Source organism: Diabrotica virgifera, chromosome 9, assembly GCF_917563875.1.
Source record: "Diabrotica virgifera virgifera chromosome 9, PGI_DIABVI_V3a".
In the NCBI taxonomy this organism is placed as follows: Eukaryota; Metazoa; Arthropoda; class Insecta; order Coleoptera; family Chrysomelidae; genus Diabrotica; species Diabrotica virgifera.
The window spans coordinates 109,848,931-109,873,487 of NC_065451.1; the positions used below are offsets into that span (position 1 = coordinate 109,848,931).

The window sequence follows — 24,557 nt, forward strand, 5'->3', positions numbered from 1 at the left end:
GGAAGTTGTAGGATTTTAAGCGTAAGTATAAATATTTGTTTTCAAATAAGAAAAAATAGATTACGGGAAATAACTAAAACATAGTATTAATACTAGACATGTGTATTATATTATCTAACCCGTAAAATTGGTATAACGTAAGTAAATTTCTAATTAATAATTCTGATTCATGTTAAACCGCACCCACTTTTAATAGAAACTGTATATTAAACCTAATTAAAAATTGGGTGATTAGTCATTACAATTGAAAAGGAAAACTTCAATTTTAAAAGTATTATATTTTTTCTAGTAATATTCAAAAAATTTTAGGCCAACGAAAAATTAAGACTTCATAGATGATCGGCAATGTCTTCTATCCTCGATCACAGATACGAATATTTAAACAATAAATACTTCAGGAAACACGAATACGGTGACTTCACACCATTCTATATTACCATTACTATCTGCTCCATTCTTGCACTTACAATATTTTTGATCAACTTGTTTTTGGGCTGCTGCTCCAGACATTCTGAATATTGGCAAGATAGATACACAGGTAAATATTGCATATGATCTATAATTAATATTTAATTCAAAGGTAACACCTTGGCTGCGTTTAGAGATAGTTATAAACATATATTACATGCTTTACGAGGCATACTATATCGACGCATTCACCGAAGACTGTACTAACTCATTTTTTAAAGTTTTCGAATAAAGCAAGTTAAAGTTTTGATTAACGCATAAAATCAGGGGTTCCTGTTTACTAAATTGTTTTTATATTTATCCATTGTGTTTACTGTATTGTTCCACTTGTGCTTTTGAACATGTCAATTTTTTTTCTTTATATGGTTTTTGAATGAGTTAGTACAGTATTCGCTGGAAAAAATCGGGAATATCCTGGATAGTACATCCTGGATACTTATGTATACTTATAAAATGCACCTTCTATTCACATGTATTATTTTTATCTAATAGAAGTTTATACGCTGTACAACTTTTAAAACGTAAACAATGTTGTTCATGTAGGCGTATTTTACTTAACCTAAAAATGCGAAAACTATACTAACTCACGAGACAATGACTATTCCGTTCGGAATGCCGAGGAAGACTATACTAACTTTGATTGAGATAGCTTATTACCTATCTCAGATAGGAGATAGGATAGTTTTCGTGGGATAATGTAAAGATATACAAGTTAGTACAATATCGAAGTGCAAAATTGGTTGCCTAAACGTAAACAGATTAATATAGAACTTTGTTCGGTGAAAGACATCACGGTTATCTAATTTGTCAGGGGTGTAACTCAAAAACGCCAAAAATTGAGTTAGTACAGTCTTCGTTGGATGCATCGATATGTTCTGTAGTGAACCTTTGCCACTGTGCTTTATGACACAGTCGATTTAGCCAACTGTTCGTGTAATATGAGGTCTATTTGTCTCGTAAAGCAACCAAGGTGTTAAAATATACTTTTAGTTTTATTTAGTTATAATCAGGGCTATGGAATCTATTTAGTTTCAATGCAAGTCTATAAAGTTTCTCTCAGCATTCCTACTTTAGCCTGGAGTTGATTATGACTTTTACCTAAGGACCTTGGGGCTCTTATAGTCCATTAGGAGTAGTTAGGACTAGTAGAGGTATCAGGAAAATTCTACCGTATATGTATAGCATCAGTATGGTGAATTTGCGGTAAATGTACTGTGACAGAACCTAAACTGGATAGAGTTATTCGAAAAAGAACCAAGCCACAAATTCGAGAATATTAAGAAATTACCACCAACCGATTTCTACTGGAGTATATTGAACATTCTAAAAATATCTAAGCCCCAGAACTACTCCAACGACATCTATTAACAAGAACACCAAGTGCCAACAACAACGATTTATAATTTAAACTAAACTTCTAACGTAATTTTCATTCGTGACAAATTCATGAATATTTAAGAAATTACCACCAACTGATTTCTACTGGAGTATATTGAATATTCTAAAAATATCTAAGTCCCAGAACGACTATAACGACATCTATTAACAGGAACACCAAGCGCCAACCCCAGCAACTTATTTTTTAAACTAAACTTCTAACATAATTTTCTCCGAACTACTAAATAGGCGCTTGGTTCCTTTTCGAATAACTCTATCCAACTATGGAGATTAATTTGTGTAATAATATGGCGCTCATCATATATTGCATAATAATATGGTGCTCTATAATAGTGTCAAAAGCGTTAACAAGATTAAAAAGATCTCTGCCTAAAATACAGAGGTTTATTCTTCTAGTGGAATAGAATTGTTTAAATTTCCACAATTACTGAATATTCCTCAGTTCCTTTCCTCTCGTGGGCTAATGACCAGTTTGAAAGGTACTTTAGACTTGTATCTGCATGCCATATGGTCAGAAATCATCATCCATTAGGTATCTCTGATTTCATTTATGATGTTACTGTCTCCTGATCTAACCATTATGTTACTCAGATTTTTTACAGTATATAATCTCCCACTCCCTCATCTTATCATTAACAAATTCTTAATGGAGAAAAAACTTCTCCCCCTCTTACAGATGCTTACCTAGAAACTAACAACTTTAGCATTAACACTAAACAAATATTACCCATACAATATAACCTTTCTAATAAGGAAATCGCAATCTTTGCTAAGATCATACAGAAACTTACCATGGCAAAATAATAAAATTATAAAATAATTTTATCTGAATTTTCTAACTGAATCGGTCATTGTGAAAACAATATATGTTACAATGTGTAAATTTTTCAGGAAACTTAAAAATCTTTAAATTAATAGTTGGATATTCTGAGGTAACACTATAATTTATATAAGTATTATGGGTTATAAATGCATCTTTCTGAAAGACAAAAAAAGTCTAAATGTTGCGTATTTTTTTGATATTAAGTTTTTAAGTTTGTTGACTTACGTTGATTTCGAAATGAACCATAATTTTTATTGTGTTTTCTTAATTTTCTGATTAATTATTTATATGGGAAATAAGCCACAATTAAAATGAAAAAAATAATTTTATTAACGTTTCGACGCCCAAATCGGGTGCCGTTGTCAAAATACAAAATATTACTAAAATAAACTAAAGTGTTGTTGCTAAGCAAAAAAATTCTTCTAATAATTTATTTAATCTCACTCATTTATATTGGCAATTCAGACATATATTATACATTTTAAAGTAGAAGACTTTAAAATGATATTGCCAATATTTATGAGTTGCGTTCCTGGGACGACTTACTGAAAGATAGTTCATTCGATTACATGAAATTAACCCCAACTCAAGAATATCCGTCATAAAAAATTTATAGCATGTGATATGTCTTTAAAAAGACAACCAAATGCAACGACAGTAAAATTCTCGCGTTAGAGACTTCATAGTAAATCACAAGGGAAAACCAGGAAAAACCCTGTGATACTATCCCGACATCGTAAGTATTTGGTCTTACATTAATTTACTCTCAAAAAATAATACCAAATTCTGAATATTATATACGTTCCTGAATATTATAAACGATCAAGAAGAGACAATAAAATTTACAATGGAAAAGGAATACAATAACAGCCTACCTTTCCTCGATGTTTTGATCTCAAAGAAGGATATTGGATATGAGACTCAAGTGTATAGAAAACCAACACACACCAACAGATATCTCAATTACAAGTCAAATCACAACATCAACGTTAAAAAGGGAATCATTAAATCCTTATATGATAGAGCCAAAATTACTTGTTCTAACGAAAATTCCTTTTTAGCAGAAAAACAATTGTTAACATCTGTTTTATTAAAAAATGATTATCCTTTATCGTTTATAAATAAGGAATTGTCAAGATTGGATCGAATGGAACAGAACAACTTAGAACGGGATCCTACAACATTCACCAGAAATAATACGAGGAAAATATCAATACCATATATAAAAGGACTATCCGAGAAACTTAAAACAATAGGAAATAAATTCAACATTTCAACAACATTCAAAACAACAAACACATTGAGATCTATTCTATCTAAAACTAAACCTAACAATGATCAAGAAAGAACAAAGAATTGCATTTATAAAATACCTTGTGAATGCGAACAATTTTATTTAGGTGAGACATCAAGACCATTAGACGTTAGAATAAGTGAACATCAATCTTATATTAAAAATAGAGAATTTGAGAGATCTCAAATATGTCAACACGCATGGGATAATGAACATAGAGTTCAGTGGAGAGATTCAAGTATAGTCCTGAAAGAATCAGATAGTAAAAAGAGAAAAAAAAAAAATCAAAGAAGCGGCTCTAATTATGCTAAATGAAACCAATTGTGTCGCAAATTCCTCGGTAGAATGCAGTAGGATGTGGTTACCCATACTGAAAGAGGAAGTCAATAGAAAGAAAATACCAAGATTAGTAAGTCAATAATATCGAGCTAATACATATTTTATATTTTAGTATTACTTATATATCTAGTATTATTAATATTATTTATAATTTAAACATGTTACAAGTCAGAATTTGGTATTATTTTTTGAGAGTAAATTAATGTAAGACCAAATACTTACGATGTCGGGATAGTATCACAGGGTTTTTCCTGGTTTTCCCTTGTGATTTACTATGAAGTCTCTAACGCGAGAATTTTACTGTCGTTGCATTTGGTTGTCTTTTTAAAGACATATCACATGCTATAAATTTTTTATGACGGATATTCTTGAGTTGGGGTTAATTTCATGTAATCGAATGAACTATCTTTCAGTAAGTCGTCCCAGGAACGCAACTCATAAATATTGGCAATATCATTTTAAAGTCTTCTACTTTAAAATGTATAATATATGTCTGAATTGCCAATATAAATGAGTGAGATTAAATAAATTATTAGAAGAATTTTTTTGCTTAGCAACAACACTTTAGTTTATTTTAGTAATATTTTGTATTTTGACAACGGCACCCGATTTGGGCGTCGAAACGTTAATAAAATTATTTTTTTCATTTTAATTGTGGCTTATTTCCCATATAAATAATTAATCATAAAAATGCCACAAGGAAATAGCTTCAGAACAACATTTCTTAATTTTCAGCAAGAAACAGTCAAAACACACAGAAATTTAGATATATTATGTATGTATTTACAAGAAAAAGACTAAATGTTACTTTGTTTTTCTGATATTAAGTTTTTAATTTTGTGCACTTATGTTGTTTTCTAAATGAATGAAAATTTATAATGTTTGTACTAAAACTTTCTTTATTGTCAGAAAGAAACAGTCAAATACACATGTAAAGTACATGTGTTGTTTTTGAACTGACTGAAAAACATTCCAAGCTACCATACAATATTTAAACATACAATATAAACAGTAACTGGTGTTGTTTTTGCATGGAATGGTTGATTTAAATCTTAAAAACATCATGGCGTCGAAAAGTCAGTTTACCCAAAATACGGACTTGGATTGTTTTCGCAATGACCGATTCAATTATAAGTACATCTATATAGATTGTTAAAAAACATGTAATAGTGTAGGTAGCGCTTATTATGTTTCTAATATAAAAAGGGGTAATTCTTTTAGACTACCTAAATTTACATCTATCTTCAATGCTGAACTTTATGCTATTGAAAGAGCTCTAACTTACATGGTTGAACAGAACTGTGGAGACACAGTTATACTATCAGATTCTTTATCTGCTCTTGAGGCAATATCACAACCAATAACCAAAAATCACAACGAGTTGTGCCATATTAAAAAGACAATCGCTCAATTTAAAAATAGCAATAACTTGGTCTTTATCTGGGTAAAAGGGCATGCTGGAATCAAAGAAAATGAGATAGTGGATGAAATGGCAAAGAATTCAGCAACTTTAAATAAAATAGTAAATTTAACAATATCCAGCGATTACATTCCAGAATTGCATAAAAAATTTAAGATAGAAATGGGAAACCCTATTTGGTTCAAGTATGTACAAACTTCGAGGAATCCATACACTTACGTATACCCACCACTTCCGCAAAGCATCCCACATATATTTGATTATCACGTTACTCGATTTTATTCCACATCCCTAAGTCGCTTAAGATTAAACCATGGCAACTTTCCTGCACATTTAGTTAAAATTGGAATACGTATCAGCTCTCTCTGTTCATGTGATTATTTCATTCATAGGAGATTCTGACCAATAGAAAGCTACAGAAATAAAAATTAAACTGATAATTTTTGATAATTTCCCGTCGTCAAGTATATTACGTCAGATGCCCTCCGTTGCTATGAAAAAATACATTCAGTGACATTAATGGACAATTAATGTTTTAAAAAATTATAAAAGTGATGACTTTCAACCGTCAAATATTTATAACAACTGTGTGTTTAATTGTACTAATTTGTACTTACATAAATAAATTACAATAAAATTTTGGTTTTGAACAGTTTTATTCACGAAATAATTGCAACAAATTGCACTCGATCTCTAAAATTAATATAGAATTTTTGCCCTCGTGAGACTGACATAAAACTGTCAAAGTGTCACTCGGGAAAAATTTAATAATTTTAGAGCTCTTGTGCAATTACTACTGATAACTACTCTACTGCAGATTTAAATCATATAATCTTAATTGTGAACTTAATAAATACCATACGAAAGCACTAATTGCTAGACTTCAAGAGCAGAATGTAAGTTTACTACTGAATATTTCACACCCACTAAGCATCAACGCCAAAACTATTAATGATATTATCATACAATTTCTTAAAAATTCTAAAATAAAAATTTATTTTGTTTTTTTTTTATTTCCATGGGACAAGCCCAATACAGTCACAAATTTTTGAGCAATTTAGTAGATACTAAAAGTCATATATTATTTATTTATTTATCAACGGGCAATCACCCAATTAAAATACATATAAACATTAATCATAGGAGATTTATAACCCAACCTAAAGTAAATTTAAAAATTTTAATCATACAAACTAGGAACATTAAATAAATAACGAACATTAACAAAAAATGTACAAAACACAAGGATATCAAGTTATCACACACAGTTTTTAAGCTGAGCTTTAAATTCATTTGGAAAACTATAACAATCTAAACCTTCCAAATATTTGTTAGCAAACCTAGGTGTTCTGGACATGAAGGAGTTGTGTCCGTAGTTAGTGCGATGGGGTCTAATGTAAAAAGGTTGATTTAGCCTCGTTTGTCTACTGGGAACATGGAGGCTAATTTTCTCCAATAGTTGAGGACCAAAATTATTGGAGTGCAGTATATTATAAAGCATTGTGAGATCCTTATGCATGTGTCGGATTTGGAGAGAGGTTATGTTAAGAGACTTTTCTATATTAGAATAGTTAATTTCATCAACCCTCTGGTTTTGTTTAAATGCAACAAATATTAAGAACTTGTGCTGAACTCTCTCAATAGCTAGAATATGGGTGTTATAGTGTGGAGACCAAACACATGAACAGTAATCTAGGTGAGGTCTCACAAGTGAACAATACAATACTTTTATGGATGGGATATTTAGAAAGTCTTTTGCACAACGTTTGATAAACCCTAAAAGTTGAAGTGATTTTGAGACAATAGATGAGATATGGGGGATCTAAGATAAGCTGGAATCAAGCACAACACCTAGGTCTTTTATCTGAGATACAGAGTGTAAAGGACAATCCTTAATAGTATAGATATGATTTGTAGGAGTTCTATTTCGACCAAAAACCATTAAGTGACACTTTTTAACATTGAAGTTCCATTCCGTTGCTATCACACCAGTAGCTCAACCGATCCAAGTCAGATTGTAATTTTTGATAGTCACCATCATTCTCGATTTTCAAATATAATTTTAAATCGTCAGCAAACAGGAAAAAAGCAAAGTGGAAACAGGAGGCAATATCATTAACATAGATATTGAATAGAAGGGGTCCAAGATGTGACCCTTGTGGCACTCCTGAAGGTACCTTAATTTCAAACGATTTCAAATAGGTAGGATAACAACCATTCTAAAAGTTCACCCTGGATACCCATACCTCTCAACTTATTGATTAAAATCTTGTGATTTACCTGGTCAAACACCTTTGTAAAGTCTGTGTATACAGCATGAACCTGAAAGCCACCTTCAAGAGATTCCACAAGGAAGTCGGTAAATGTCAATAAATTAAGTTCAGTGGAGCGGCTAGAGAGAAATCCAAATTGCTGGTTGATAAAACAGCATTTTAAACTTGCTGACAAATAGTCACAAACAAGACTCTCAAAAACTTTGGGAGTACAACTTAGAACTCTAATCGGACGATAATTGTTCACTTGAGACTTATCTCCACATTTTAGTATTGGGGTAATAAAGCTAGTTTTCCAGTAGGCTGGGAACATCCCGGTCTTTAATGACAGGTTAAAAATGTGAAAAAGAGGTCTAGAAAGTAAAAAAGCTTAAGTGTTTAAGGAAAGAAGGTGGAAGACCATCTGGACCTGGCCCCTTGTTGCTATCCAAAATCGAAGGTTTTTCATATATAGACGAAATAGAAATGCCAAATTGATATATAGTAAATTGTGATAAGTTGATGTCACCAGAATCTAAAATATTATCCTGCAAAACACAATCTCTATCACTATAAGTTTTTGAAAAGTATTCAGCAAACAAATTAATAATTTCTGTACCACTAGAACCAGTGATATTATCCTAGTGTACAACTGATGGTATATTAGGTTTGCTATTTTTATTACTAACAAATTTCCAAAAATTTCTAGTATTATCCCTGAGAGATGACTCAGTTAATGCAATGTAATCACGATAACATTGTTGTTTTAAGCGTTTACATTGAGCCCTTAATACAGAAAACTCATTAAAGAGAGTGGGGGATTTAGTTCTCAGATATTCTTTGCGAACTTTATTTTTCTGAATAATTGTAACTTTGAGATCTGGAGAAAACCACACCGGAAATTTCTTTGCTGAATACTTTTTAACAGGAACATAGAGATCAATTGTTAAGTATATAATATCGTAAAAAATACTGATCGTGTCATCAAGAGACTTATTTTTAAACAAAATATCCCAATTAAATTGAGAAAGAAAACTTGTAACATCTAGGACGTTCATCGCATGGAAATCTCTATAAAAAGTGTCACCAGCCAGTCCAGGGTTTTTAACACATGATTCACACTTAAATTCAAAAGATATAGGTGGATGATGAATATCCAAAGGAAGTAGGACTGTCTCTGCTGTTGATATCTTAGCTTCGCCATCGTCCATGAAAATCAGATCCAGCAAATTGTTGTGTGCATTTTTAACGGAGTTGACTTGATAAAGTTATGGTATGAGCATGAAGCTGAAAGAATCTGTATGGATTCAACTTAACGAGCTGAAGCTCCTGTCAAAGGGGTACCCACTGAAGACATTCCATCCTTGGACCAGTTACAGTAAGGAAGGTTAAAGTCCCCAAGGATACAGAGCTTGTGATCCGGATTTTCATCCGTTCTCCACATTCTCTGTAAACTTCCAATATTTCTCTGGTTCACTTCGTGGTGGAAAATAAGCAGTAGCAATGATGATCTTATTGCTTCCAACTTCAATTTTAACAAACAAATGTTCAACACTGTTACTTGCTAACAAAACTATGCTAGATATTGTTTTACGGACAGCTATAAGCACCCTACCTCCACGAGAAAAAATGCTTGTTGATAAAGATCTATCCTTTCGGTGGATGTTGTAGTTAAACATTTGTAGTTCAGAATCGTTAATGTCACTAGTCAACCATGTTTCATTTAGCACTATAATGTCATATTGTGAGTATGATATATTCTCATAAAGTAGATTAAGTTTTGTTCGCAGACCTCTGACGTTCTGAAAATAAACAGGTATTAACGAAGTGGCTTGAACTTTTAATTCTGTTGATTTTCTATGTTTTTTGTGAGCAATTTTGGTATACCGTTTACATATGTTAGAATGAGATTTGGTTCACCATTACGCTGCCTTTCTTTAATAAACGCTTTTAAGCTTCTATCGAGTCTTCTTTTGTTCCTCAAGATTGAACGAACAATCTCAGGAGACTCAAGGGTTAGGCGTAATGATTGATGTCCATTTTTATTGCGTTTCCCAATTCTGGCTGAGCTCAGTATGTTGACTGGGGAGTCTGACAGACCCAAGAGGATGTCGTTGGCTCTAGATAAATCGTCTTCCTCATTGTTTTGGATTAAATTAAACATCATTAAGTTACATGCTCTCTTTTGCCTCTCAGACACTTGTCACTGTTGTCAATTTTGACCTCACTTAAGGCATCCTCCAGGGCTCTGACTCTTATCAAGACTTACTGCTGACTTTATTACCGACACACAATCTCCAAAAAGGTAAGGAAAAATGCGTGATGATAATACGAGGCAACGAATCTTTGTAGCACTGACACCTGAGCAACTTTTACATAAAACTTTTTTACAAAAATCACATGGATAACCAAAAACCTCCCCATTATTCTTAGGTTCCTTAAAAATACATTTGGTAGAACAATTGCAACATTTACCAGACATCTTTGAAAACTAGAAGAAAAAATTATTGGACGCCAGTGAATTTAATTTGCTTAAAACACATAAAATTATATATAATAGTTAAATCTCACAATAAAACACTGAAAAACGTTTGTTTTTCTATACTTCCACAAAATTTATTACAACTATGTTATTACTACAGCTGTTTCGGCAAAGTGCCTTTCTCAAGTGAGAAAGGCACTTTGCCGAAACAGCTGTAGTAATAACATAGTTGTAATAAATTTTGTGGAAGTATAGAAAAACAAACGTTTTTCAGTGTTTTATTGTGAGATAAAATGAACTTCCATCAAGTAACGGTCGAATCCATCAATTATAATAGGTAAAGGAAATAAATTACATACAGAACAAATTAGAAACAGACTGGTAAGGGTGGACAAAACAAAACAATTAACCTTTTCACTGCGGGAACCGGACATATACGTAAAATAATTTCGTGCCCGTACAACGGGAACCGGCTAAATACGCGTAACCATTTTCGGCATTCGCTGCGGCAACCGTATAAATAACATACTGTTTGCGTATTGTATGTTGCCTATAGAAGACAATTAGGCATGTTATAGCCAAATTTACAGTACCTTTAAAAATGCTATACTTTACTGCGGGAGCCGTACAAATCCGCATCTTTTTACACAGGCACGCACTCTCGAGGATTTACTTGTAAAATCGTAGGATTCTCCTTCGACGTAGTTATATAGGATAGTGTTTATCAGCTTATTTCATTTAACCCTGGAAGATCACACCTATTTTTTTACATAAACCTCACACATGGGTGTCAGATACCCAATGATTTTTTGTGAAGAAATAAAAAAAAAGTAAATATTTTATGATTTTCAGAGACTCTCTAATCACTATTGAATACATACGAATAATTAAATCAATAATTTTATTTTCTCTCTCTTAATTGTAGTAACACAAAAGAACAAAATATTAAAAATACCTAAAAATAATTAAAAAACATTTTCTAAAAAACCGGAAACATAATTCAAAATATTTTAATTTAATTTAACAACAAAATGGTCTTTCTAACTAAAATATAACACCTTTTGATTATAGAACTCATATTCATTCTTAGCCAGGTATTTCAGTTTCAATCATTTTAGTAACTACACTCATAAGACAGTGTGGCTCTATGCTCCATGAATTATGCTTTATAGCAAGCCGAGCATGCACGCTTTGCTTTTCCATCTTTGCCTTTGCAGAAATAACACCTAGTTTTCTTTACTAAATTTGTGGGATGTTGTGTTGTTAGGTCATTAACTTGAACGCACACTTGATCGCAAACCTCACACATGGGTGCTACATACCCTAGCTTGTATTCAATAAATTCTCGTGATTGGAGATATTGCTCAAATGAGACCGTAACTACACACCCGTACTTGGCAGACTAGAGACTGAATTTACATAAAGCAGCATTACCATTGAAATGCAGCTGCGCAAGCTACATGCAGTTAAGTGTCGCGATGGGTATCTCACACGCAAGTGTGAGCTTCCAGGGTTAAGTTTAAGAATTTCGTTGTGTGAATTGCATCTGCTGATAACCCTATTATTGACTTTAAGATCATGGTGATAACGACGTTCTTCCAGAGTATTGATATTTATATATAATCTAATTTCTTCATAACTGTAAAACCTGTTACTCCCATTAATAGCTCTAATTTTAAATCCCAAAAATCTAAGGAATTTATTTTGAACTTTTTCAATTTTTTCTGCGTAAACATTATAGTAAGGTGACCAAATACTACAAACAGTATTCCAAGTGAGGTCTAACAATTTAATATGACATCTTTAACTTTCAAATATCTGTGGCAAAAAGTTTATCTAATGCCATCCCCTCTTTGTGAACACACACACACACACACTCCCTCATAACAATGTCAGGAACGATCCTAGCAGATTATTGAGAAAATTGACTAACTATGGCGAAAACCAAAGAACGGTACATAGACGAACGACTTTGTGTTGAATTGGAAATATTGGAGAAGAAAAAAAAATGTTCACAACACGTCTGCTTTGAATCACCTGGAGAAGGAAGACATGATCATTTTCAACGCTTGGAATAGTATTCCTGGTCTTATGATCAGCTGAAAAAGCTCACGTTTACTGTTATTTCCCTTTTTGGTTCTACATATCAACATTTTAAAAAAATGAATTTTGTGCCAAAAATTTTTTAAAAAATACAGTGTTGTAGTAAAATAAAACCTTACAAAACGAAAGTTTCTGCGATGGTTCGAAACGAAGATATCGCCAAAAAACCAGTGGATAAGGCTAGGGGTTTAAAAAATTTTTTGGTTGAATACTTTTTGACGTAGAACATGTGATGTTTTTTATTTTTGGAATATCGCTGGGAGCATTTTTCACTATCTTAACCGACTAGACCCTTTAGTTTTATTTGATGTAATAAAAGTTTGCTGAACAAGCAGATTTGGCTCCCAATTTTTTTTAAATTATACCTAATGTTCATATTTGGCTCTTTGGCTAAAAAGTTTGCCGATCACTGCTATAACCGATTCGTCGGGAAAAATGATAATAGACGAACACGAAATTCGAACTACCTGGTATAATTATACAGGGTGTCCCGAAAAGATTGGTCATAAATTATACCACAGATTCTGGGGTCAAAAATAGGTTGATTGAACCTCACTTACCTATATACAATAGTGCACACAAAAAAAGTTACAGCCCTTTGAAGTTACAAAATGAAAATCGATTTTTTTTCATATATCCAAAACTCTCAGAGATTTTTTATTGAAAATTGACATGTGGCATTTTTACGACAGCAATATCTTAAAAAAAAAATTAAGTAAAATTTGTGCACCCCATACAAATTTTATGGGGGTTTTGTTCCCTTAAACCCCCCCCCCCAAACTTTTGTGTACGTTCCAATTAAATTATTATTGTGGCACTATTAGTTAAACACATTATTTTTAAATCTTTTTTGCCTCTTAGTACTTTTTCGATAAGCCAGTGTTTATCGAGATATTTTGAATATTTGTCGAATCCACCACATATTTGTATATGGTTAAGTACGGTTATAGAGACCTGTTAATAATCTGAAAATTTATTTATAATTTACATTTTTAGGTATATTCTGAAAAAGAAGCTACATCTCGATAAAAGGTGACTTATGAACAAAAGACTAAGAGACAAAAGTTTTAAAAACACTGTGTTTAACTAATGGTACCACAATAATAGTTTAATTGGAACGTACACAAACATTAGGGGGGTTTAAAGGAACAAAACCCCCATAAAATTTTTACGTAAATATATTGAAAAAGAAGCCGCATCTCAATAAAAACTGGCTTATCGAAAAAATACTAAGAGGCAAAAAAGTTTTAAAAACGTTGTGTTTAACTAACGGTACCACAATAATGAATTAATTGGAACGTACACGAAAGTTTGGGGGGGTTTAAGGGAACAAAATCCCCATAATTTTTTTATGGGGTGGACAAATTTCACTATAATTTTGTTTTAAGATGTTCCTGACATAAGAATTATACATGTCGATTTTCAATAAAAAATCTCTAATAGTTTTCGATATATTGAAAAAATTCGATTTTCATTTTGTAACTTCAAAGGGCTGTAACTTTTTTTGTGAGCACATTTGTACTAAGGTAAGTTAGGTTCAATCGAACTATTTTTGACCCCAGAATGTGTGGTATAATTTATGACCATTCTTTTCGGGATACCCTGTATAAATGAACTGTATAATGGTGATAGACCCGAAGAACTGGAGACTTTAGATGAAGGTGAAGGACCAGAAATACTAAAATCAGAAATACTGCATGCTATAAAATTAGCAAAAAACAAGAAAGCCGTTGGTCCTGACAACATACCTACAGAAATGTTAGAAATGTGATTTTTTACATAAGAAAAAGTATTGTTTATAAAGAAAAATATATTTTGTGCCATAATGACTAAAAAAAACAATTAAAATATGTACAGTTGAACCCCGATTATCCGTGTGCGGATTTTCTATTACTCAAATTGAATTTTTAAAGTTTTATCAAAATAGCGTCACTGTAAATCACTCGACGGAAACTCTATATGTAGAAAAGGAGACTCATAATGAAAGATTTATTTTTTCTGTTATCTTTTTATGATAGGCACATATTATGTATCATAATATATATTATATATTTTTATGATAGGCACATATGTTTCATATATATAAATGATCGGATTATCCGTGCTTTTCAATTATTCGTGCCACGTCCGGTTCCGAGGAGCACGGATAATCGGGGTTCTACTGTAATTACATTACTACAATCGTGGCGTATTTTGTACACTACTGGAAACAACAAATAATAAACTGGTAATTACGATCTTCTCAGAACGCCGATTATAACGAAACTAAAACCAATTGTAAAGCTCATTGCAGGGATAGGTTAGAAAGATAAACAAGGTCAAAAATTAATTTTTTAAATATATTTGCAGTAGAATTCTTATTATATCTATCATACAAAATACGCCAGCGCGTGTAGTTAAATGTTAAAGAAAAATCCCGAAACAGGTCGATTTTAATTTTTAAATTATGATTTTTTGGCATATTATAATATGTGACAATACCTTCTATCTGCAGTTTTGTAGGAGAGACGAAAAACCTTTTTTAGAGTCACCTCCTGTTTTCATATGAAGGGTACAGGCAAAGAAGGTGCTTTGTCAAAATAATAAGTTTCGAGAAAATTGGTTTTAAAGGTTAAGACTCTCTGGTGTTTGTTTCTTATTTGTGCGCTGATGGAAACTCGTTTATTTACTAAATTTGCTGGAATTACAGGATGGCATCCGCCTATGTGTACAACATGACCATAACACTTTTTTCGCCAGGACCGCGCAGTCTTGCCACCTTCTTTTCTTAGCCAGACTAGAAATTAAAATATGTTGTTATTCCTGACTGAACACGTTCATAGCGGGGATTGATTTATATTTATAGAATGGTAGTCGAGGTCGCTGGCTAACAGAGGAGACCAGAAACTCATTTTCTGCAAAAATTGACATAGCACCTTCTTTGACTGTACCCTTCATACTGTAACTTTTGACTTGTTTTGTAATAAATAAATATTTGCTTTTATTACAAAACAAGTAAACAAATATCAAACGAAAACAGGAAGTGGCCATAAAAAAAGTTTTTAGTCTCTATTACAAAACTCATGAAAAAGCAAATAGGAGGTATTGTCACATCACTGACAGTATTATCATACTATTAGTGACATCATCCATCTGAGCGTGATGACCTAATTGATGATTTTTTTAATGAGAATACAGATCGTGTGCTAGCTAATTTTAAAGGTTTTTTCAATTGTCTGTTCAGTAATATAAACATACATAATTATTTCTACAGGGTGTCCAAAAAATATTTTTTTTTTTTAAAATAAACTAGTTGCCACAAAAAGAATAATATTTGTAATTTATTTAATTTAAAATACATTTTACTGCTGTCAGAAAACATATAAAAAATGTTTATTTAATAAATAAACATTGCGTTTCGCTTAAATCACATGTTCAAGCTGCCAAGAGGCAGGAGCGTAGCAGCTTGAGCGTTGAATTTAAGTGAAAAGCAATGTTTATTTGTGAAAAACACTTTTTTCTGTTTCCTGACAGCAGTAAAATGTATTTTGAATTAAATAAATTACATACAGTTTCCTTTTTGTGTCAATTAATTTAATTCAAAAACAATTTTGTTGGTATAAATAATTGGGTTAATGTTTATATTACTGAAAAGAGAATTGAATAACCTTTCAAATGAACTAGCCAACGCTATTCTCATTAAAAAAAAATCGTTGGTTACGTCATTACACCCAGATGGAGGACATCATTAGTATATATGCCAAAAAATCATGGACGTCAAGGACGTCATTGGCCAATGTTAACTTCGAGTGGTATCTTTGTCTGTCACATGAGTGGGATCGTGTGGTAAAGAAAGATAGATAAACCATTGATAGACTGCTCATGCGTTATACTATTTTGTTCAGGATGCCTTATCTATTCTTATTATGTCTATGGTGTGGTGTAACCACTACTTGTTGTTGAGGTTATGTTATATCAAAGTCAACAAATTGAGGTTTGAGTACTGACCTCTGTTGGTTATAGATAACAGCCAGCTTTTGCTGGAAAGATAAATAAGGGTGGATGTTTTATGCTCTATGACCTATGATACGTCAACTTTTGATTATTCTCTGTATTTGTGCAATAATTCTATGTGAGACTGTGTTTAGGAGTGTTCGTAAATAATGAGTTTTTGGGATATAAAAATTGTAAATTGTATTTTTGTGTATTGTGTGTTGCATATGTATAGTATATGATTGAAACAATGTGTTTTACATTTTTCTATCCTCTATTGTTGGTACGTTCTTGTTGTTCAGTTCTTTAAGTATTAGAATCAAAGTCTGTTGCATTCTTCTAATGGATTTGCTACATATTGTTCTTCATTTAGTAAGATGAGGACTGCTTCTTTGATTTTTATCTTTTCATGTCTGTTTTCTTCATGATTATTAATGCATCTTTCTACTGTGATCTGTGTTCATTGTCCCAGATGTTTGCATATCCGTGATTTGTCAAAATCCCTGTTTTTGATGTATGTTTCATGCTCGTTAATCCTGAAGCTTAATGAGTTTGCAGTTGTTGGATTCACCAGGTATTTTGTAGATGCAGTTCTTTGACCTCATAAAGTTTAACTTACATATACCACAAGACAACAGTTTCAGCACATTATTAAATATTTCTTGTTTTAGGTAATCGCTGGATTGTCTCTCTGTGGACCTCAACTCCTCATCAGCAACCTTCCTTAGATTACACAGAACTTCAACACGTCCAAATAGAGAACCAAGGTCCCAGAGTAGTCTACTACCCTCCAGAAGAGCCACAACTAGCGTCCACATCTCAAAAACCACCACCCCAATATCTAGAGTTGCAGAAACGAGAAAGTGATATCTAAACAAGCTTTTTTTTATCTAAACAGGCAGCTAAAAATATTCCAAAATGTTTCACATGTACTGGCCTGCAACTTGTGCAATTACACTCTTTCTTATAGTTGGTGTTATTATGGTTATGCTAAAATGGGGTCCAAGATTATGTAAGCTCCGCCATACTGCATTGCCAGATAGAGGTACTTGGCAGCATGCTACTTATGAGCAGCCCATATCTTATGCCTAAACTGTAATACCTATAAAGTTTCATTTATGAATTTTAATTTCTCAACCCTGAGGAGTAATTTTTGTTACTTTGTTAGCAATCTTAATTTCTTTAGACGCTGCGATAAATACAAGCAATTTATCGTGACAATAAATCGCTACGATTTATCGATTTGTTTAGTAGGGTAAATCGCTGCAATGTACATACGACGATAAATTGAAAAAACTCGATCGACATCGATAAATTGCTGGGGTTTATGGCAGCATCTAAACCCTGCATTACTTCGCTACATCAAGTACAGTAGACTCTCTCTATAACGAACACAGTTATTACCAGGTTTCGCTTATAACGAGGTTCGCTAGATGTCCCATGAAATTCCTATTGAACTGTGACAGCTCTATAACGAGGCATATTTGGTTATAACGAGGAAAAATGAAGAAAAATATGCATCTTTATCTGTTTTTAGCTCTGTAATGGCTATAAATAAATACCCCAACTACCTGTGTACAGAAATCCGCAACATCTGTGCGGTTACAAAGGATAGTGCTTTAATAAAATCAACCGCCTATAATAAACTTCTTCCTGTTCTGTTTATCTGTCGACCGATATTGAATATTGAAAGGAAATTTACACTTTATGATAGTGAAGCCTTATTGTCGAGGAAACAATATTTAGCATCTTATATTGCTCTGAATGGCTTCACTATAGGAAGTTAATGTTTTAGAAAACTGTGTATTTATATGTATGCACAATATTAGGTTTGTTCAAACACGATGAAGAACCGTCATATAACGATCATGTTACTAGATAATTAACTTTTCATGGGTTCCATGCGAACGAAATAATACGTTCCATGGTACTGCGCAGGACGGTTTCTAGTTGTGTTGGAACAAACCTATTATTAATATGTGCAGGGTAGAATATTTTATATAACAAATAAAATTCTTATGCCTGATTGCACCAACAAAGTCGACAACAAATCTGATCTCCAGTACACGCTGTACGCAGCCTATGGCTTCTGTTGGGTAAGTCTATCCACCAGGTAAGTCGGTGGTCACTTCAATTCACCCCGTAATTTGAATTTGTTTTAGAATTACTCTTTTTTTAACTATTTTAGGTTATAAGATAGTTTTTGTCCTTCAAAGTTTATTAAAAGTAATTGAAAACTAACAATTTTCCTACAGCGTGACATTGTACGCAATGTACAGCATATATTGGAGGCCACAGCCTTAAGCTCCAGCTTAGCCCAGCCCAGTTTATAGAGAAGGCCGCCTTTAAGTTTGACTTATGTTGCACCATATTTTTTTTTCTTATCTAGCACGTCTTAACTGAGACGAAGTTTAAGATACAATCCACGTGGCAAGCTGAAAATTAATAATGACTCAATGGTGCAACATGTATGTTTCGTAAGCTGAGCTTAAAGCAAGTCTTAAGCTTAAAATCTGTTGGCGCAACAAGGCATTAGTGTCAGAATATTTTATTTTAATTCATTGGAGAGCTACACGTCTCTTAAATTGCTATAGAGGGTTATGATAGAATTGTGAACAACACATAACAAAAACTTAAATAGAAATTTCTCTCCCAAGTGAAGAGCGACATGCATCTGCTATAGATAGTTTAGCAGTTTATTTTTATATTACCAAATGTTAAATTGTGTAAATTCCATTTTCAAGTCTTTTGGTATTCCGAATTAGAATTGATATTGTTGTTGTTAAGAGCCTTCCTTTTTAAAAGGTTTTGGTTACTCCAATGTCCACATTTGTATGCTTTCTAAAGACTTTCCTAAAACCTCATTGTGTGGTTCCAGAGGGTAACAAACTTATTTTTTTAAGCCTCAATTTATATACCATTTGTAGAAGGATCGCTTCCTTGTCTCACAAAAAATTATGCCGTTGATGTTATAAAATATAAAACAAGGTAAAAAATATATTTCAACTTCTTTCTTTTAAGCGTTTTATCAATTCACTCATCCAGAAGAAAAGTGTCCCAACTAAAAAAAACAACTTTTTTCGGGGGAAAATAAACAACAAAAATAGATTTTTTATATCTTAATTTATAAGTTTTAAACGGTAACTGCTAAAATTTATAAATTAAAACCTAAGAATATGGATAAGTGAATGTTTCTAATTGTGTAAGAGACAAAAACAACAAAAAAACTATGATATCTGATTTATACAGAAAAAAGATAAAATTTTGAGTTATGTCACTTCTTTTAAAATATTGGTCACTTTTTTAAAAGTAACGAAAAATACCCAGGACACTTTTTGAAATACAACGGTTTTTATGATAAATAACAATAAGTCCACGTCGAATATCAGAGCATAACTGAAGGGTGTCATTGTTCCGGAATAAAAATATTCATTTTATCGCCAACGGAATAATGACACTACCGCCATCTTTCGAAGTTATAAGTAAACATCTATGTGACATTTTTCTTGATAAAAGTGTAGGATATTTGGAGTCAATTTAACAAGATAACTCGATTGATGCCTTTTGTGGAGTTGTGTCACTTTTCTTTCGGATGTGTCATTTTTCTTTCGAAGTATAGATAATAATATTTATGAACTTTATAGGTACAAAGTATTTTTTTTTATTATTTTGATAGATGTAATATTTTTACTCAGTGCCTTAATAAGGCTACGTTGTTATTCAACAGTGCTTATATAATATGTGCACAAACATAGTATGTAGTTAATTTTAAAGTATTAGTTACCTTTTAAAGGATTAGGCTTATACTAGGCTGTTCAATAATTTTTGTGGTTCGATAAGAAGAACACAAATTTATGGTTTGAAATACACTTTATTATTCAGTATAGTCTCTCTGAACATCAATACACTTGTTCCAAACAGATTCCCATTTATAAATTCCATCCCTGAAGTGAGAATCTGAAAGGACTGTAGAATACGCTTCCACAGCTGTTATGACCTCACCATTTTTTATGAAAAACGCTTTTCATCCATGATTTTTTATAGATATTGAAACAGATGGAAGTTGCTATCGGCCAAATCTGATTAAGATGGTAGCTCCAACATTTCGAAGTTCAATTCATGGATTTTAGCCATTTTTAAAATGCTCATATGGCACGTTTCATTGTCCTGATGAAAAAGGATTTTTTCTTCTGCAAACCGGGTCTTTTTGGACGAATTTTTTTCTTCAGCTGATGTAAACGGTTAGAATAATATTCAGAATTTATTCTTTTACCAGTTTGCAAGTAATTCACAAACAGATTCACAAAATTCATGTTAACACCTTCTTGGACACGCTTGTTTCGAAACCGAGGAACTAGGTTCACACCACACTTTAGTCTCTTGTTTTGATTCAGCATCACGGTGATAGACTCAAATATCATCCATAATGATGAATTGATACACAAAATCTACTTTATCCTTTCGAAAACGCTCTGAATGTTGTTGAGAAACTCACATTCGAATTAGTTGTGTTTTCAATTTCGTTCATAAATTTCAAATAAAAAATGCATTGACAGATTGAAATGAAACCACACACGTTCATATGAAGAGTGCAATTAGGCTAGTAGCAACCACTGGCGGCTCGTGGTAATTTAAGGAGGGTGTTCAATTAAAGAATGTAATTATACAAACGGTGAATAAGCGCCGTAGGCGAAAAATTTTTGGGGCCTCGCGAAAAGATGTTCTGTAAAATGAAACCTATCTTTGACCCGATTAGTCAGGATGTCACACACTTTTTTGTTTTGTGCAGAATATGATACCTACTGAATGATGGCGCTTCTTCGGTGGTGAAGGTGGAGGCAGAAGTTACGAATAATGAAATGGCTTTGTCAAAACTGTTTAAAAATCCGTTTATTTTAACGGCATCCAAAGACCGAGATTGAAATTATAGTTTTATTCTTTGAAAATACTAAACATGGAAAACAAAATAAAGAATGTAGTTTATCACACCCACAAAATCACTAAGTTTTTCTATATTGTTTAACTTTAAAACAATGTTTAAACTTTTTGTTTCTTATTGCGCATTCTTGTACCAAGTTTATCTCCGGCCAAGTTAGTCCATTCTTTTTATAAAAAGTCGATTTTCAAAACTATTTGCATTTTCTTTTATAAACTTCACTGAATAAGGCTCCACTATCCTAAAAAAAACTACCTACCAATATTGTATTTAATAAAATCCCACAACAGAAAATGCCAAACTGTGAATCGAAACGCTTCGCCCCGGTCTCTGTGTGCAGTGCACAAATCGTCAATGTTTTAAGATATGAGAATCCCTGGTTCACGGATTTAAGAGCTCTCGTTCTTCTATAGGGTTACTGTATAGTGGCTGGGTTCAATTTGAATTCTGCACTTACCACGTGCATCTAGCGTAGCGGTGTTTTGCAAACAAATTATGTGATTAATAAATACAGTTATATTTTAATGATACTATGATATTTATGAGATTTAAGAAAAAATATTTTAATGATATTTATGAGATTTTTAAAAATATGTATTTTAATGAAATTTGATTGGGTGTTCACTGCGCAAGTGAACCAATGGAGAAACCGCCCCTGGTAGCAACTCCCTCTCTTGTCGAACCGCAAAACTTATTGAACAATCTAGTATAGTTCAATTACTCGAAACTCAGTCCCAAAAAGGTGGCATTACCTCATTTTTAAACATATTTTATCTGCATTTGTAATTTAAGTAATTACATAAAGTCCATGTTAGAAAAACTTAATTTTAGAATGAGGTAATGTAATCTATTATGGGATATAGATATTCTAAAATAAAATTAACATGACTTATGAATCTCTAGTTTACTATCCGTCCATTTTTTACATTTTGTATTTACACTTTTGTAGTATTTAATAATAAATATATTAAAATGTACCCATTTGTTTTACTACATTAACTTTGTCATGGAACAGACTGCCTTGTCAGACTAGACCAGGGTATTTAGACCAAAATAAATCAATTTTTAAATACAGCAGCTAGAGACTTGCAACTCTTTGCATTCTGTTCAGGTTTTGGTAAAAAAATCGAGAAAATCACCCCCTAATTAGTATCTTAAATGAACTTAATCGTTACGACTTCACAAGTTTCTTGACTCGTGTATATATTGTTTATATGATCTGTAAGTTTCATCGGTTCAAAGTCTTTATTATTGAAAGGGCTGTAGTTAAAAGGGGTTGAACGAGTCACTGATAACGAATGTATGCAAATTTAGAAACACCAAATCTTAACCAATTTTTGTCTAACAGAAAAACAAAAAAATACACGATATTCAGAAAAGCAAATCTGACTTTTTTTGTTTTTCGAGATTTTTGGTATCTCTAACAATTTTTAAGTTATTTAAAAAAAAGCATAGTTTTCAAAATTTAAATTTTTAAAAATTTTACTTTGAAACTAAATTTTTTCAAAAATAAGCACTGTTTAGGCAATACGTAAAGTATCCTTAACAATAGTAACCTATACTTATTGTACGGTTATAGAGTATATTCCCATAGGTAAGCTGGTTAAGAGTAGATAACGATTTTTCATATGTAATTTAAAGTATTATCTGCATAAATGGCACAAAGAATATTTGCTACGAGAGGTATATGGTTCAAAATGCATACAGTATCACGACTAATAAGTTATGTTCACATACATGTAGAGTACTTACAGTTTTATTCCTTGATGACGTGTCACATCAGAGCTCTGATTGAATTCCATAATCCATTTGGTTCATTTGTAAGGCACTCACTAATACGCTAAATAAATCATCGTCGATAATACTGAGCAGATTGAATTATCTGAGCGGTATAAAACGATAGCAAAAAAAGCCGGTAAAATGCGGCCTTTTTACGAATAGCGGGAGCGTCGATAGATTAGAGATGATTCTCGTTAGGAAGCTTTTGACGATCTGCCCCGGCGAGGGGTTCAAATGCGAGTCTCAACAATAACCTGGAGTTTCCAGAAAGGTTACATAAATACTACTTGAATTTTAAGTAATCAGTAGTACAGGGGCGTAACTAATTATTTTAGTGAGCCGTGTATAATATATTTATTGTACATATTGCCGGGGGCGACAGGCGAGAGAGATGGCCTATATCACCTCGAAGAGAGGGGATTGGCAAAGATGTGCACAACGATAAGAAATGTTTGAAGAAATTAGAGTTTATATACACAAGGGGTAACAACGATAAAATGGAGGAAACGATAAGTTTTCCCCCTAGGGATAGATTTTAATCTTCCAGGGGAATCACAGCGATTTTCGTAATACCACGAAGAAAATCACCGTGAGTAGTGTGAATCTTGACAGTACGAACTAGACCATCCTTACCAGGCAATACATCTATTACCCTGGCAGTTGGCCATAAGAGTGGAGGAGTACCATCCTCCTTCAACAGAACCAAATCCCCGATCTTGACAGGGTCAGTAGGGTCGGTCCATTTATTTCTTTGCTGCAGGAGGCAAAGATAGTCTTTTTTCCACAATTTCCAAAATTGCTGTTGAATTTTACTAATACGCTGAAAAAGATTCAACCTATTTTCAGGTATCTCTGAAACACTTGGTTCAGGGGGCGCGGTTAAACTTCTTTGAACTAGGAAGTGAGCTGGAGATAGGAAAGCGAAGTCATTGGCGTCAGACGACATCCTAGTGATGGGTCTCGAATTTAGAATAGCCTCGATTTGGCATAATACTGTGTTAAACACTTCAAAGGTGAAGTGGGAATTTCCTATAATTCGATAGAGGTGATACTTCACACTCTTTATTCCTACCTCATGGAGGCCGAATTGATGGGGGTTGCGGGGAACACCCATCTTGAAAGTTATGGAGTTTTGAGTACAGAATTCCTTAATCTGTTCCGAATTATTTTGATTTAAGAAAAAATCATAGAATTCGCGCATTTCATTTTTTGCCCCATGGAAATTTGTGGCATTGTCGCTCCAAATAATACTGGGCGTGGATCTTCTGGCAATAAACCTTTTCAGAGTAAG

General features: G+C 32.7%; 2 protein-coding genes across 2 annotated transcripts; both read left to right on the top strand.

The window, feature by feature from the left end:
• Positions 1-309: 309 nt before the first annotated feature.
• Positions 310-22,464, top strand: LOC126892372 (uncharacterized). The gene is made up of 2 exons (XM_050661897.1): positions 310-538; positions 17,223-22,464. The coding sequence occupies exons 1-2, from the start codon at positions 346-348 to the stop codon at positions 17,423-17,425; spliced, it is 396 nt and encodes a 131-aa protein (XP_050517854.1). The 5' UTR covers positions 310-345; the 3' UTR covers positions 17,426-22,464.
• LOC126892374 (uncharacterized) lies at positions 17,470-22,464 on the top strand. The gene has a single exon (XM_050661899.1). The coding sequence runs from the start codon at positions 17,470-17,472 to the stop codon at positions 17,641-17,643; it is 174 nt and encodes a 57-aa protein (XP_050517856.1). The 3' UTR covers positions 17,644-22,464.
• Positions 22,465-24,557: the final 2,093 nt, after the last annotated feature.

Bases quoted from the DNA above. Each gene is read 5' to 3' on its own strand.
- LOC126892374 (XM_050661899.1), top strand. From the start codon at position 17,470: ATGTTTCACATGTACTGGCCTGCAACTTGTGCAATTACACTCTTTCTT.
- LOC126892372 (XM_050661897.1), top strand. From the start codon at position 346: ATGTCTTCTATCCTCGATCACAGATACGAATATTTAAACAATAAATAC. The intron at 539-17,222 runs GTAAATATTGCA...TTCTTGTTTTAG, and splicing joins TTGGCAAGATAGATACACAG to GTAATCGCTGGATTGTCTCT.